The sequence below is a fragment of the Chrysochloris asiatica genome, unplaced genomic scaffold, assembly GCF_000296735.1.
Source record: "Chrysochloris asiatica unplaced genomic scaffold, ChrAsi1.0 scaffold00081, whole genome shotgun sequence".
Classification (NCBI taxonomy): Eukaryota; Metazoa; Chordata; class Mammalia; order Afrosoricida; family Chrysochloridae; genus Chrysochloris; species Chrysochloris asiatica.
In genome coordinates, this window is record NW_006408599.1 from 13,391,122 (window position 1) to 13,404,331 (window position 13,210).

Sequence of the window (13,210 nt, forward strand, 5' to 3'; positions counted from 1 at the left end):
AACCCCACTCCCAAAAACAAAGTTGTCTTTACATGGTGATTATTGGAATCAAATGTGATCATGTTTGTGTCTATAAAGTATAAAATACAATAATAAATAGTATGATCATCCTGATTGTGGCCATTCCTCCTGCTGCAGCAGAAAGGATCTGCTTCCCTCCTCGATGACTCTTTCCTAAGCGTACACACTTGCCACTGCTTGTCCCCTCCAGCCTTCTTTCAGTGATACATTCTCCCAGCTGCCTTCTGCTCAACTTGCTACAGATAAACAAACCAACTTCAATTCATTAAGATTGGTAATTTGTAAAATAAGATGAAAATGTTCTATTTTACCAACAGTCAAAGAAATACAAGTTGACCTACATATGATGTTGAAAAGATTGATAATACCCAGGGTGATAGGAGCATGGAAAAAGATTTAAAAACTAGTTTACCCTTTCTGGTGGAACATTTGAAGGCATATATTAGGAGTCATAAACATGAGCATAACTTTTACTCAAGAGCCTAACTTCTGGAAAATTATACTTTGGAAAAAGATTTATAAACTAGTTTACCCTTTCTGGTGGAACATTTTTGAAGGCATATAGTAAGAGTCTTAAACATGAGCATAACTTTTACTCAAGAGTCTAACTTCTGGAAAATTATACTTTGGAAATAGTTTCAAGGTATGTGCAAAGATATAGCAATAGCATTTTTATGATAGGAAAAATTAGAAACCAAATGTCCATCACCTAGAAATTTGCCAAATATCTTTTGTAATAGCGTAGATATTTATGATTTCTTTTGCAGACTCATTTGGAAACTTTTTCCTGTAGACCACTGGGGCTAAGGGCATGATTCTTGAAGTTAGACACATTCCTCTGTAGTTACAAATAATGTTGTATATTAATATTTAGTGACATGGGAATATGGTAATATATCAGTAAGTGAGACTATCAGGTTACAAAATAGTATCACTCTGTTTTTATTAGAAGTTCAGGGGCTTCAGAAAGTTCATGGGAAAATTCTACTATCTTTTGATTTCCACGACCTTTTTGAAGCCTCGGAGTCCTAGTGTGGTGCTGTTGGTTAATGCTCCAGACTGCAAAGCTGTTTGAACTGCAAGGTTGGCAGTTCAAGCTCACCAGCTGTTCCTCGGAAACCCTATGCAGGGTCGATATGGGTCGGGAGCTACTCGACAGCACTTAACAGCAACAATACACACAGATATATATAAATATACAGACATGCACACCATGTAACCTGTTTATCACTTATCAACTACTTCCTACCCGACATTTCACATTTATGATCATAGTATAACAATTCTACTATTCTACACTTTGATGACACATGTCTGGCAGTATTAAACACTACAAGACGAGAGTAATGCTGGCTGTCATGGCTAAGGTTATGTGTCAACTTGACTGGACCATGCTACTCAATGTCTTGACAGTTATCTAATTATGCAATTTGACAGTTATATAATTACATAAATTGACAGTAATGTAATGATATAGTCATCCTGTATTTTGTGATCTGACATGGTCATCCTCCATTTTCTCATAATGCTGGTTTTCACATAATGACCTGGTCTTTGGAATCTAAATATGTCAAAAAGTGAGAGTGAGTGTGTATATGTCTGGAGTGTATATATGATTTATGCATGTTTGTATGTGAGTGTGTGTGTGTGTGTGTGCGTGAATTTATCTCAGAAAAAAATACGAAATAATACATTTGAAATTCTAAGAATGCTATTGCTTGATATTTGAATTGCAGGGGATCTTTTTTTTCTTTCTTTTTAATCTCTCAATTTTCTAATTTGCCTACATTGAACAGTAATGAACTTGTGTAATAAAGAGTAAATAAACTGAAAGGAGAGGAGACTGGGACTAGTCTGTTCCAGCTGTGGTGGATCTTTTCCTAGGTGAAGTTTGCCAGGGATTCTGGCTCTGATGGGCACAGTGTTAGTTCCCGGGATTCTGCGGCCCCTTCTCCCACACCTGGTGCTGACAGCCTCGCTACTGATCCTGCTGTGTCACCGCCCACATCGGTGCCTTTCAAACCAGGGTAAGCTCTGAGTGATTTTTAGAAGTGGTCAAAAATAGGGATAGAGTTGAAAACTAAAATAATTTTAAATAACCCAAAAACAAAAAAAAAAAAGGATGAAAGAAATGGAGAAATACTAACATCAGATTTCCTTACAAAGGCTTATTTATTCATAGTCTATAAAAGTACTAACTCAGAGTTAGAAGAATACTAACAAAACAGGAAGAGTAATAATTAGACAGTGGTAGTATAAATACAAAATACACAAGGGGGCTTTGAAAACTTCACGGGAAATGGAATGAAAAAATAATGGAATTTCCCCGCAAACTTTTTGAAGCCCCCTTGTATATCCAAGAAACAATATGTCAGTAAGCATTTGGCTAGAAAATCACTCATCCTTACTAGCACTCAAAAAGTGTGAATGCTAACAAAATAGTTAAACTTCTGTATAATAGCCATTAAATTGACAAATATTTTCAAAACCCCTTTGTTTATCCAGTTTAGTTTGGGTTTGTGATTGTGGGCTATGTTTTTCTTTCTTTTAGGGAGCCAATTCTTCGTCCTAAATCCAACTCCTCCAATGAACAACTTACAATAAATCCAGTAAGTATAAAAGTTTATTTCCCCAGCCCTAGTGTGCTGAGGTTTCATCTGCTTAAGGTTGTTGTCCTCAGTTGCTGCCAAGTCTGTTCCAGCTCATTACAGAGGAGAAGCGCTCCACAGAGTTTTCGTGACTGTAACCTTAACAGAAGACGATCACTAGGGCTTTTTTTCCCCATAGTACTGCTGGGTAGGTTCAAACTGCCAGCTGAGTGTTGATAACTATTGATTTAGACTAATAATCAGTCATTTATTTCTTCTTCTTCTTCTTGTTTAGTGCTGTTGTGTTAGTTTTGACTCATAGTGACCCTGTATAGGGTTTCTGAGGAGTAACTGTGATTAACAGTCCAGTGCTTATCCTACAGTGTCATATCAGGACTCCCTTACTTGGGAGCTAATGTAAGTTTACCTGGGCTTATACGTAAACAGACCAGAGTTCACATCATTATTCTTATAAACTATATGGCCTTGTACTACCAATCCCTATAAACAAGCTTGAAATCTTATGGTTGTAGCTTAAAAATAGAAATTATGATAATTGCTTTCAATATCTAGTTGATCAACTTGTATAGCGTGTGGAGTATGTACTCGCCACTCTGAAGATTAGACTATGCCTTAGATCAGTTAATGAATACCGAACCTCTAGCACAAGGTTTAATGTGTAATCAGTGCTAGGTCAGTTAAATGGACTTGAATTTAGAACAATAAGCGCCTGTTTTTTTCTCTTTGGAATGTTTTATCTACTGAATTGCTTTCATGCCTTTCAGAAGGTTTATTGTTGTTAAGTGCTGTTGAATCAGTTCTGACTCACAGTGACCCAGTACAGGGTTTCCAAGGAGTGGCTGGTGAGTGTGATCCGCTGACCTTATGGTTCAAGCTGCCCTTGCAGTCCTGCACTTAGCCTACAGCGCCACACCAGGACTCCAGTCTAGTTCTTTCAGAAGGTTGTAGTTGTTGTTAAGTGCCATCGAGTTGGTTCCAACTTATAGCTACCCTGTATAGGGTTTCTGAGGAGCGGCTGGTGAGCTTGAACCACTGACCTTGCGGTTCAACCCTACTTTGCAGTCCAGTGCTTTAACCTGCAGCATCACACCAGTGCCTGTAGTGCCATCTAAAATGTACCCTTCTCTAAGTTTTTGTTTGTTTGTTTCGAGCAATGATAAGCTTAGAAAAATTATGTAGAAAGTAGAATGCTCATCTAGCCCTCCCCCTTTGCACATCATTTCTCCTATTAACATGTTGTATTTCTGTTAGACCATAGATTTTCATCTGTGTGATATGAAGTATAATATGAAACCACTTTGCCCAATCGAATTATTTGTACTACTATTATTAACTGTGATGCATGTATACTTCTAGCCAAAAAAATCTTTGATTCTCGTTTTCTTGAAAAAATGGATTTAAGTAGATATAGCAGGGGAACTTATTGCAAGATTTGATGGAAGAGCCAAAGGGATAAAACTTCTGAAGGCAATGAACATGACTTACAGTGATTTCTGTGACTGTCTTCTCTTTTTAGAATCCTGATACAGTCAAGGCCAAGTTGATCTCTCGGATGGCCAAAATGGGTCAGCCCATGCTGCCCATCCTTCCGCCTCAGCTGGATTCCAGTGATTCAGATATCGAAGTATGTTTCCCTGGCTATATTAGAATGAATAATGCAAATGGTGCCATCTTCTGTTCCTTTGGCTCTTTCCACCTCTAATCCAGAATCGTTATTTTGCGAGTTTATATTCAAAATGATGCAAGTTGGTATTGGAACATGTGTTTTTCTACCATTGATCAGCACTTCTGAGAAAGGGATGCAATTCCATTTATTTATTATAAACACTGTTGTTGTGGTTAAGTGCCATTTAGCCAGTTCCAACTGCTGGTGACCCTGTTACAAGAATCCTGAAGATTCACTGGTGAGTTTGAACCTCCAACCTTGCAGTTCAAACCAACCTGTGATTCAGTGCTTACTCTACAGTGCCACACTGGACTCTATTATAAACATTAAGAAGTTTATTGTTAATGTAATCATTTACTGGAATCTATAATGTCAGACCTCTGGTAGCGTGGTGGTTACGAATCAGGCTGCGAACCTCAGGGCCAGCAGTTCGAAACTACCAGCTGTTTCACGGGAGAAAGATGAGGCTTTCTGCTCCTGTAAAGATTTACAGCCTCAGAAACCCTGTACAGGGTTGCTATGACTCGGAACCGACTCCACAGCACATAACAACAACAAATAATGTCAGAAAAGACCACTTTTTAGACAGCAGCATAATGCCCTACCCATAGTTGAAGATTAGTTAATATAAAATGGATAATATTCTTAGAAATAAGAAAACTTTACTATAGAATTTAAGTTGTACTTATTGATTACAGAATAACAAATTATAAAGAAGAAGCATATTTCACAAAAAGAGCATGCCTTTTTTTCCCCCTTTAGCATTAATGTCTTTGTAAGCATGGTACATTTGGAAAAGCTAAGAAATTAACATTGGTACATATTTACTAAACTGCAGACTTTCTTTGCATTTCATTATTTTTTCTACTAATGGAGCATTCCTCTTTATATACTATTTGTAACCTGATGCTTTAATATTACCTCATGAATATATACATTACTATAAATATCTCTGCATTAGTACCTTTAAAGATAGTCTAGTATTCTATTATATTGATTTATCATAATTTTCCACTCTATTTTTAGACATTTTCAACTCCTGGTATGGCTCTGTAGAAGCAGCCATAGACTGTGAACCACAAGGTGAACAGTTCAAACCTACCAGCTGCTCCTCAGAAAGCCTATACAGGGTCACTATGAGTTGGAACCAACTTGATAGTACTCAGCAGCCATACCATTTTTAGACATGTACGTTGATTTAGATGTGTAGTGATCTAAAACTGGAATATCAATGGATGAGGGGATGTTCTAAAGTAAAAGTACACATCCCTGGAACCATGAAGAGAAGAGCAGAGAGCGAAACCCTACCCAGAGAGGCAGCTATCCCCAAGATGGAGCCAGAAATGATGACATGGAGAGATGGAACAGCTGGGGACTCTGGACCCAGGGAGGAAGAGGGGCTGTGTGCTATAACTGGGGGTGGGGGTGGGGGGAAGCAGGCTTATAGGATGTACCCTTTCGTTGATTGGTGATGCGTGGAGGGGATTGTAACCATGGCAGTGTAGCAATATACGATAGGATGAATGTAAAACTGATGTTCTCCCATGTAAACTTTCACATAATTCACAATAAAACTTTAAAAAAGTAAATAAATAAATAAAGTAAAAGTACACAAAGAGTTTTCAGCTCTTGAACTATGAAAAGCCCACTGCCATCAATTCGATTCTGACTCCTAGTGACCCTGTAGGACGGAGTAGGGAGGCCCCATAGGGTTTCCAAGGCTGTTACAGCTTCCTTCTGTGGAGTGGGGAGTGGGTCCAAACTGTCAACCAAGGGCTGAATGATTGGTTCAAGAGGACTCGTTCCATGAAGTATTACAACAGATCACAATCTCTGCATATTGTATTGTTCCTTGTTTGAACTAGGAAGGTGTTTGTAGGGTAATTTTGCTTAGAGTTATAGTGAAGACCAACATAGCTTTGATTTTATGAAAGAAAAGAATGAAAGGTGGAAACTCAAACTATATTACTCAAAAACAGTGTGCTAATGTGGTTTTCATTGAGTACCTTGAGGCCTATGGAGATTAATTGGTAGAAGAGAGGAAACTGGATCATTCCCTAGGTTTCCTTGAAGGATTCCCACTTCTATGGGGACACACTAGATCAGTCTTAAGGTATCTGCTAGTTTGGCAAATGGTAAATTCTGGAGAGCCATTGGGTTAACTGCTTCATATCATAAAGCCATTTACAACTGATAATGTTTGAGGAAAATAACTATATGTAGATATTTAATGCAATTTAAAAGGAGAAGGAATTTGGTGCTATAGAATAAAGGTTATTTTCCCCCACAGTCCACACCCTAAGCTCATGGTTTTCTGTTTGCCTTTCTTTCTTCCTCTTTGCCTAGAAAGCCTGTGTGGTAAGTTGTCTTTGGCTGGACAGTAAGGTTCAAACTTCAGTTAAGACTGATAGAGTAACCAAAACACGTGCTCTGTTTTAGGATGTGAATGCTCTGCGAGCAGCTGGGCAGCCCATGGTGACTCCGTCAGTCCAGCCCTCTCTTCCGGTAGCCCATTCAGTGGTACCGCAGATGACCTCACAAGGTAAGGAGGCTCTCTCAGACTCTGGGGACTTCAATTGGAGCAGCACCAAGATTATCATCACTGTTCCTTGAATTGTTAGGTTGTATTGTTTTAGTACTAAGAATCAGACTAATGTAAAGCTTGTCAGTGTCCTAGGTAGAGCATTTTCAGACCTGGAGATGCATTTGGTTTGCTTGTATATCTTTAGCTATGTTGTAGTGTCAGTTTTGGAAATCTGCACTCAGCTAATCTTCTTGTGTGCTATTCTGCACTTCCTGTCAGCCACACCATTAATGGGACCATAGGTTTGAGCCACATGCACATGAGAACACCCAGTTTCCTTCCATTCTCCCATTGCTGAGACTCCAGTAGAGTTGCCTTTGGGAAACTAGATGAGGAAAGTGATCATGTCTGAAGTGTGACCACATGTACTGAAGAGAAGCAAGGGTTGGGTAACAGTGAAAACGTCTTGCTTTATCTTAGTGCCTCAGCCTTCTGTTTCTGGGCTCCAAACACCATCTGCTGCCTTAATGCAAGTTGCGTCTCTCGATTCCCACTCAGCTGTATCTGGAAATGCCCAATCCTTTCAGGTAACATTTAAAAACCATATTAATTATAACTTATAATTATTATGGTTTTAGTGCTTTTTCTTCTTACTGCCCAATTCACACAGTTGTGGTTGTTAAGTGCTGTTGAGTAGGATGCAACACATAGGGACCCTGTATAGGATTTCTGAGGAGCAGCTGGTGGGTTTGAACTGCTGACCTTGTGGTTCAAACCAACTTTGCGGTCCAGTGCTTATCCTACAGCGCCCCACCAGGACTTCTCAAGGGAGAGTAACCACAATTATATCTTTTCATGATGTCTAATCCTTACTGAGCATTTACTACCTGCCAGGCACTTAACTTGCCAGCCATTAGGAGATTTCCTTTATCATTTAATTTCATCTGTATAGCAACCCTATGGGGGGGGTATTATTATTTTCATTCAATAATTGAGGGGACTGAGGGTCAGAGCAAAATGAAGCACTTGGCCACAGAGATAAGTGTCAGAGAGACCATCGAAATTTTGGAGACTGGCAGATTTCGTTTGGAATCTCATTGAATACCTCTTCTCTTACCTCAGTGCTAAGCAAGTGTTTGCTTAGTTGCAAAATATTCTAGAAATTCAGTTGGCCTGATAGCTGGGAGTTGAATTCCTACCTATGTATAGCCAGAGTACGGGACAGTGACTCGAGATAGAGTTCCCTTGACTTTTGAGTAGGAGCTCAGTGCCTGGGAACCACTGGGTCATATAGAGAAGTCTCCTACTGCAGTTGTAACACAATTGAAACTCCTGACCTCATCCTGCTCTAGTTGCAATAAGTTTGAGTCCTCTCCCAGCTAATCTTATATAGTCCACCAAGGAAAACTATAAGCATAAGAGAGAAACATGAATGTATTATAAACTAGCTGTGATTTGGAGTTTTCTCAGCCCTATGCAGGTATGCAAGCCTGTACCTATCCCCAGGCTTCCCCTGTCTCGTCCCAGCTGCAGCCTGTTCGGCCCATGTATCCAGCAGTACTGTCTCAGTCTCACCATTTTCAAGGTAAGGAACAATCGTCTCAACTTCTCATCTTCCACTTTTGCTATGTTCTCCTTTCTCCCTCCTTTAAAAAAATTTTCCGCCAGTAGCTCTCTACCCTTGTTTTTATCTTTATTTTTTTAAACAGCTTTGTTGGGGTATAACTTATATAACACAAAATCCACTTACTTTAAGAGTACATTTCACGGAGTTTTTTTTTGTTTGTGTTTTTAAAGTAAATTTACAGAGTTATGTAGTCATCACCACTATCTAATTTTAAAATATTCCCATCATCCCCCCAAAAAAATCCCTCATGCCCACTTAGGACATAGTCTCAGGGAACATCTAGGTCAGTTAGTAGAACACAGTCCATAGAGACAATGTTCTCTGTCCTACTTTGGTGAGTACAACTAGAGTCTCAGAAGCTTATGAGCAAAAGGATATACTGCATTGGTTTCCATTATCTTCTGTTCAGGGACAAATTTACACAACATGGTGTGTTGTGTAAAAAAAAATAAAAAATATATATATATACACATACACATACACATATAAGCAAATTGGGATGATATCCCAAAAAGGCAAACAGCCTTTTTTCAGAATCCCCTTTGGACAGTGGGAGGAAGAAGCAAGTCTACTTTACAACATACTAGTTCTAGAGTGGTAAGAGTTTCCTAGATGCAGCTTTTCTGAGTGCTAGCCCCACTTCTCCATCTAGGAAGCCCTTTTCTTCCATCAAAACTGTCATCTTCTGTTTGTAACCATCCCTGACTTTTATTTCTCCCTGCCTTCTCTCTTTCTAGAGATGTAACTGTGTTTGTGTCTCATCAAAGAGTTAATCTTGCTATTGTTTGTGCTACTTTTATACCTTGTACATAGGCCATTTTAAGTTTAAAACACTGTTGTAATGATCTGTTTATATGTTAGTCTCCTCACCAGACTGTGAGTTCACCAAGTGCCAGAACCATTGTTGTATCCCCTGGTACCTGCAATCATATCTGACATGCAGTTGAATGAATGAAAAGCTATCTGAGTTGCCAGAGCTGTGACAGTCCAAGAAGCACATACTTGTGCCCTGGGCCCAGTTGTAGCCCTTGATGCATTTTGTAGAAACATAACTTATTGTGTGCTTTGGGACTTTTTTTTTTTTATCCTCTACTGTCTCTTTTACATCTCCTGACAGCATAGTGAAATCACCTACAGCATTTCATGGTATGCTCATTTCTTTCTTTCCTCTGCTGAAAGAGCTACTGACTTCTCCTTATATTGACTCCTGTATTCAAGTATCATAACTTTCTTTATGGCTTTATGTTTGTTTAGGTTCAGGTGACATGACTTCATTTCTCATGACAGAAGCCCGGCAACATAACACTGAAATTCGAATGGCAGTCAGCAAAGTGGCCGATAAAATGGATCATCTCATGACCAAGGTGACTGAGTCAGGGTCGGGGTTGTGCCGAAATTGAGAGTATAAAAAGAGGATACAAACAGGGAGTAAGAAGAACTATAGGTAAACTCTTCCTTGACTTTCTGTATTCAGTGGTAGTGGTGGTGGTTTTGTACCACTGAGTAGGTTCTGACTCATAGTGACCCTATATAGAGTTTCTGAGACTTTAAATCTTCTCGGGAACAAAAAAACCTCATCTTTCTCCCATGATATAGCTGGTGGGCTCAAACCATGGACCTTGTGGTCCATAGTTCAGTATTTCTCATTTTAGCCATTACGCTCCAGTATTCATTGTTGTTGTTGTTGTTAAGTGCTGTTGAGTTGGTTCCAACTCTTAGTGACCCTATGTAGGGTTTCCAAGAAGTGGTTGGTGGGTTTGAATCACTGACTTTGTTCCCTGTAGTTAGCAGTTATTTTTTGTGCCAATAGTTGTTATTGTTGTTGTTAGGTGCCAGTGAGTTGGTACCAACTTATAGCAACCATGTGCACAACAGAACGAAACACTGTCCGGTCCTGGGCCTACCTCAGTTTGACCATCCTGTCCTCCAAGGAGCACTGTGTCTATACTTTTTCCAACACAGATCTGTTGGTTCTTTTGGCAGTCCATGGCACTTTCAATATTCTCCAACACAATAATTCAGAAGCATCAATTCTTCTATGGTCTTCCTTATTCACTGCCCAGCTTTCCCATGCATATGAGGTTATTGAAAATACTGTGTTCCAGTAGTAGTTAGTTGTTATTTCTCTAGAATGATAGTTATCATTATTTTGGGAAAGGTCCTAAAATAATGAAAGCTAGCTTACATTCAGAGTTTGTCTCAGAAACTCATTGGCCCCTTGACAAAGGTAGTCAGGTTTGAGTAAATCATCTTCCTCGGTTTTAAAATTTCTCCTATCATGCTTTCTGGCATCCCTTTTGTAGGTTGAGGAGTTACAGAAGCACAGTGCTGCCAATTCCCTGCTCATTCCTAGCATGTCAGTCACAATGGAAACCAGCATGATCATGAGCAACATTCAGCGAATCATTCAGGTGAGGGCGATCAAGGACAGAACATTCAGTCTGAGGCCTTCCCTGTGTTCTTCCCCCAGATGTCCTACCCTTTCAAACCTCTACCCCTAAAGTGAGCACTTATAATGCATGGGGGCGAGAAAGTTCTGGAAAATCCAAAATGGCTTAATTTGGTCAAAGTGACTTCTCACTACCTATACTGTCAGAAGTAATCATTTCTCTCTGACCAAATTTTAGGATATTATTTCATTTTATAGCATCTGTACACTCAATGTATTGGGCATAGTAGTTTGTATCCATTAGATTTGTTTGATATGCTATTTTTTAAGCATTATATATCTTTACTACAGTCATGAGTTCTAATTTTTATCTCAAAATATGTAATAATGTCATCTGTCAGTTGAAGTTGATTCCATTGTTTCTAGTATTTTCCTTTTAAGAAATTTAAATTGTACATAACACATTTTGAATTTAGGACAATGAAAGATTGAAGCAAGAGATCTTTGAAAAGAGCAATCGAATAGAAGAACAGAATGACAAGATTAGTGAACTAATTGAACGAAATCAGAGGTAATGACAGGTACGGGGCATTGGCTTGGATGGACAAAAGTGTCTAATATGTAAATGCCCAACTGAAATAGACATGTTTGTTGAGGGAAGTATTTATGTATTTCTGCTGTGTCTGTTTCCTGACATGTGTATTCGATGTTTTGGTAGAAAGAACACACTAGGCCTGTGATATAGAGGCAGTCTTGTGTTTGAATCTCAGATCTGCCTCTTAGTTGCTCTGTGATTGGGTGGGTGTGTTATAGATTTCTGCTCATCATACTTTCCTCATCTGTAAAAGTGGTGCGAATACTTAGAAAACCCAGCTGTTAACTCTTCTCCTTTCTGTGTGGGCTGACTCTCTTTTATCAAGCAGAACTCAACTAGAACATTACTGATTTCCATCTAAAACCCAAGCACTTTGTGGTTTTTGTGGATACTTCTAAAGATTTGTGGGGTCATGGGGTGATGTTACAGCACACAGCTTTTCACTCAAAAAATCATTGTCTCATGTTTCTCTTCCACACTGTCTCATGATCCGCATTTGGTAGGTGGGGGCTTTCTTTTCTTTTCCCCTCTTTCCTGTAGCCTTCTTTCTCTTTCCTTCATGTTTCTTCCTCACCACACACCTTTCAATTCCCATCTTTATTATAAAGAACAAATTCACCCTGGCAGGTTCCTGCCTCCAGAGTTGATTAGTGCAGACTGAAGGAAAACAAAATGCTTCCAAATTGTTTTTTGGTACAACTAGAACAATGTTTTGAGGACTGAATGTGCTTTACATTGTGTTTGCCATAACAGGACTAGGTGCTTAATGAAGGTTTTGATTTTTTCCCCTGTTTATTTTACAGATATGTTGAGCAGAGCAACCGGATGATGGAGAAGAGGAACAGCTCACTTCAAACAGCCACAGAAAACACACAGGCAAGAGTTTTGCATGCTGAGCAAGAGAAGGTAAACTAACTGGGGGAGAATAGCACAGGTCAGGACAGGCAGAGCTGAGGTGTGGCCCGATGTGTATACTTGCCAATCACTGTGAAGACAAGTTGAAATACTCCAACATCTTTTAATACATATCCACACTCCAGATTTCTCTTTTACAATATGCTTTGTAATAAATTTACTTAAAAACAATTATTGTTCTTAGTAATCTGATGAAAGTAGGAATCACGTAGCTTATTTGAAGCTAAATTACTCTGTTAATAAAATCAACAGAAAATTTCTGTTGTATTAGGTAACAGATGTTTCTGTTATTTTTAATGAAATTTAAGTTTTCATCTTTGTCAAAGCATGTTAGAGTATTGCTGTTTGGTGTAAGTCATTCCAGAACCAGGAAATTCAGGAAACTACAGTTCCCAGAGTAGTTACAAGGAAAACTCTAGTGGGTCTTGGGTTATGAAAGACATTTTCGGAAGCCCATTCCTCTGCTTACTCCAGAGACATGTTTACTTGGAATTCAGCCTTTCTTGGTTGGGCTGTCACTCCTCAACTTGGAGATCTTGACCCTTTCTTTGATATACTGCTTCTCAGAGGTCTAAGAAATAGTTTATATTTCTGAAAGCATGCACTTGAATGGGATGCATTTTATAAAATGTTCTGCTGCTGATAAGGGTGCCTTACTTATCTCTTATGCCAGTCGTCTTTTGTTCTCTTAGCCATAAAATCAAGGCAAGGAATGCCTTTGCTCTCTCACTTCATCACTCGTGGCTGACTCCCATTGCCTAGATCAGAGTAGGCAGCCTGTGTGACATTGAGTGGTACTGTACCACTTTACCACTCCGCACTAAATGAACTTTTTACCGTTTCCACTTCCTCTGCCTCTGTTGC

General features: G+C 39.1%; 1 protein-coding gene across 1 annotated transcript in view; it reads left to right on the forward strand.

The window, feature by feature from the left end:
- The window catches only part of FKBP15 (FK506 binding protein 15, 133kDa), an 81,272-nt gene that overhangs the window by 40,814 nt on the left and 27,248 nt on the right, over positions 1–13,210 (forward strand). Inside the window, exons 10-19 of the mRNA XM_006865733.1 lie at positions 1,906–2,048; positions 2,573–2,630; positions 4,147–4,254; positions 6,736–6,838; positions 7,301–7,407; positions 8,291–8,405; positions 9,702–9,811; positions 10,751–10,858; positions 11,313–11,407; positions 12,235–12,337. Of these exons, the coding sequence (XP_006865795.1) occupies positions 1,906–2,048; positions 2,573–2,630; positions 4,147–4,254; positions 6,736–6,838; positions 7,301–7,407; positions 8,291–8,405; positions 9,702–9,811; positions 10,751–10,858; positions 11,313–11,407; positions 12,235–12,337 (1,050 nt within the window). The remainder of the gene's footprint in view (positions 1–1,905; positions 2,049–2,572; positions 2,631–4,146; positions 4,255–6,735; positions 6,839–7,300; positions 7,408–8,290; positions 8,406–9,701; positions 9,812–10,750; positions 10,859–11,312; positions 11,408–12,234; positions 12,338–13,210) is intronic.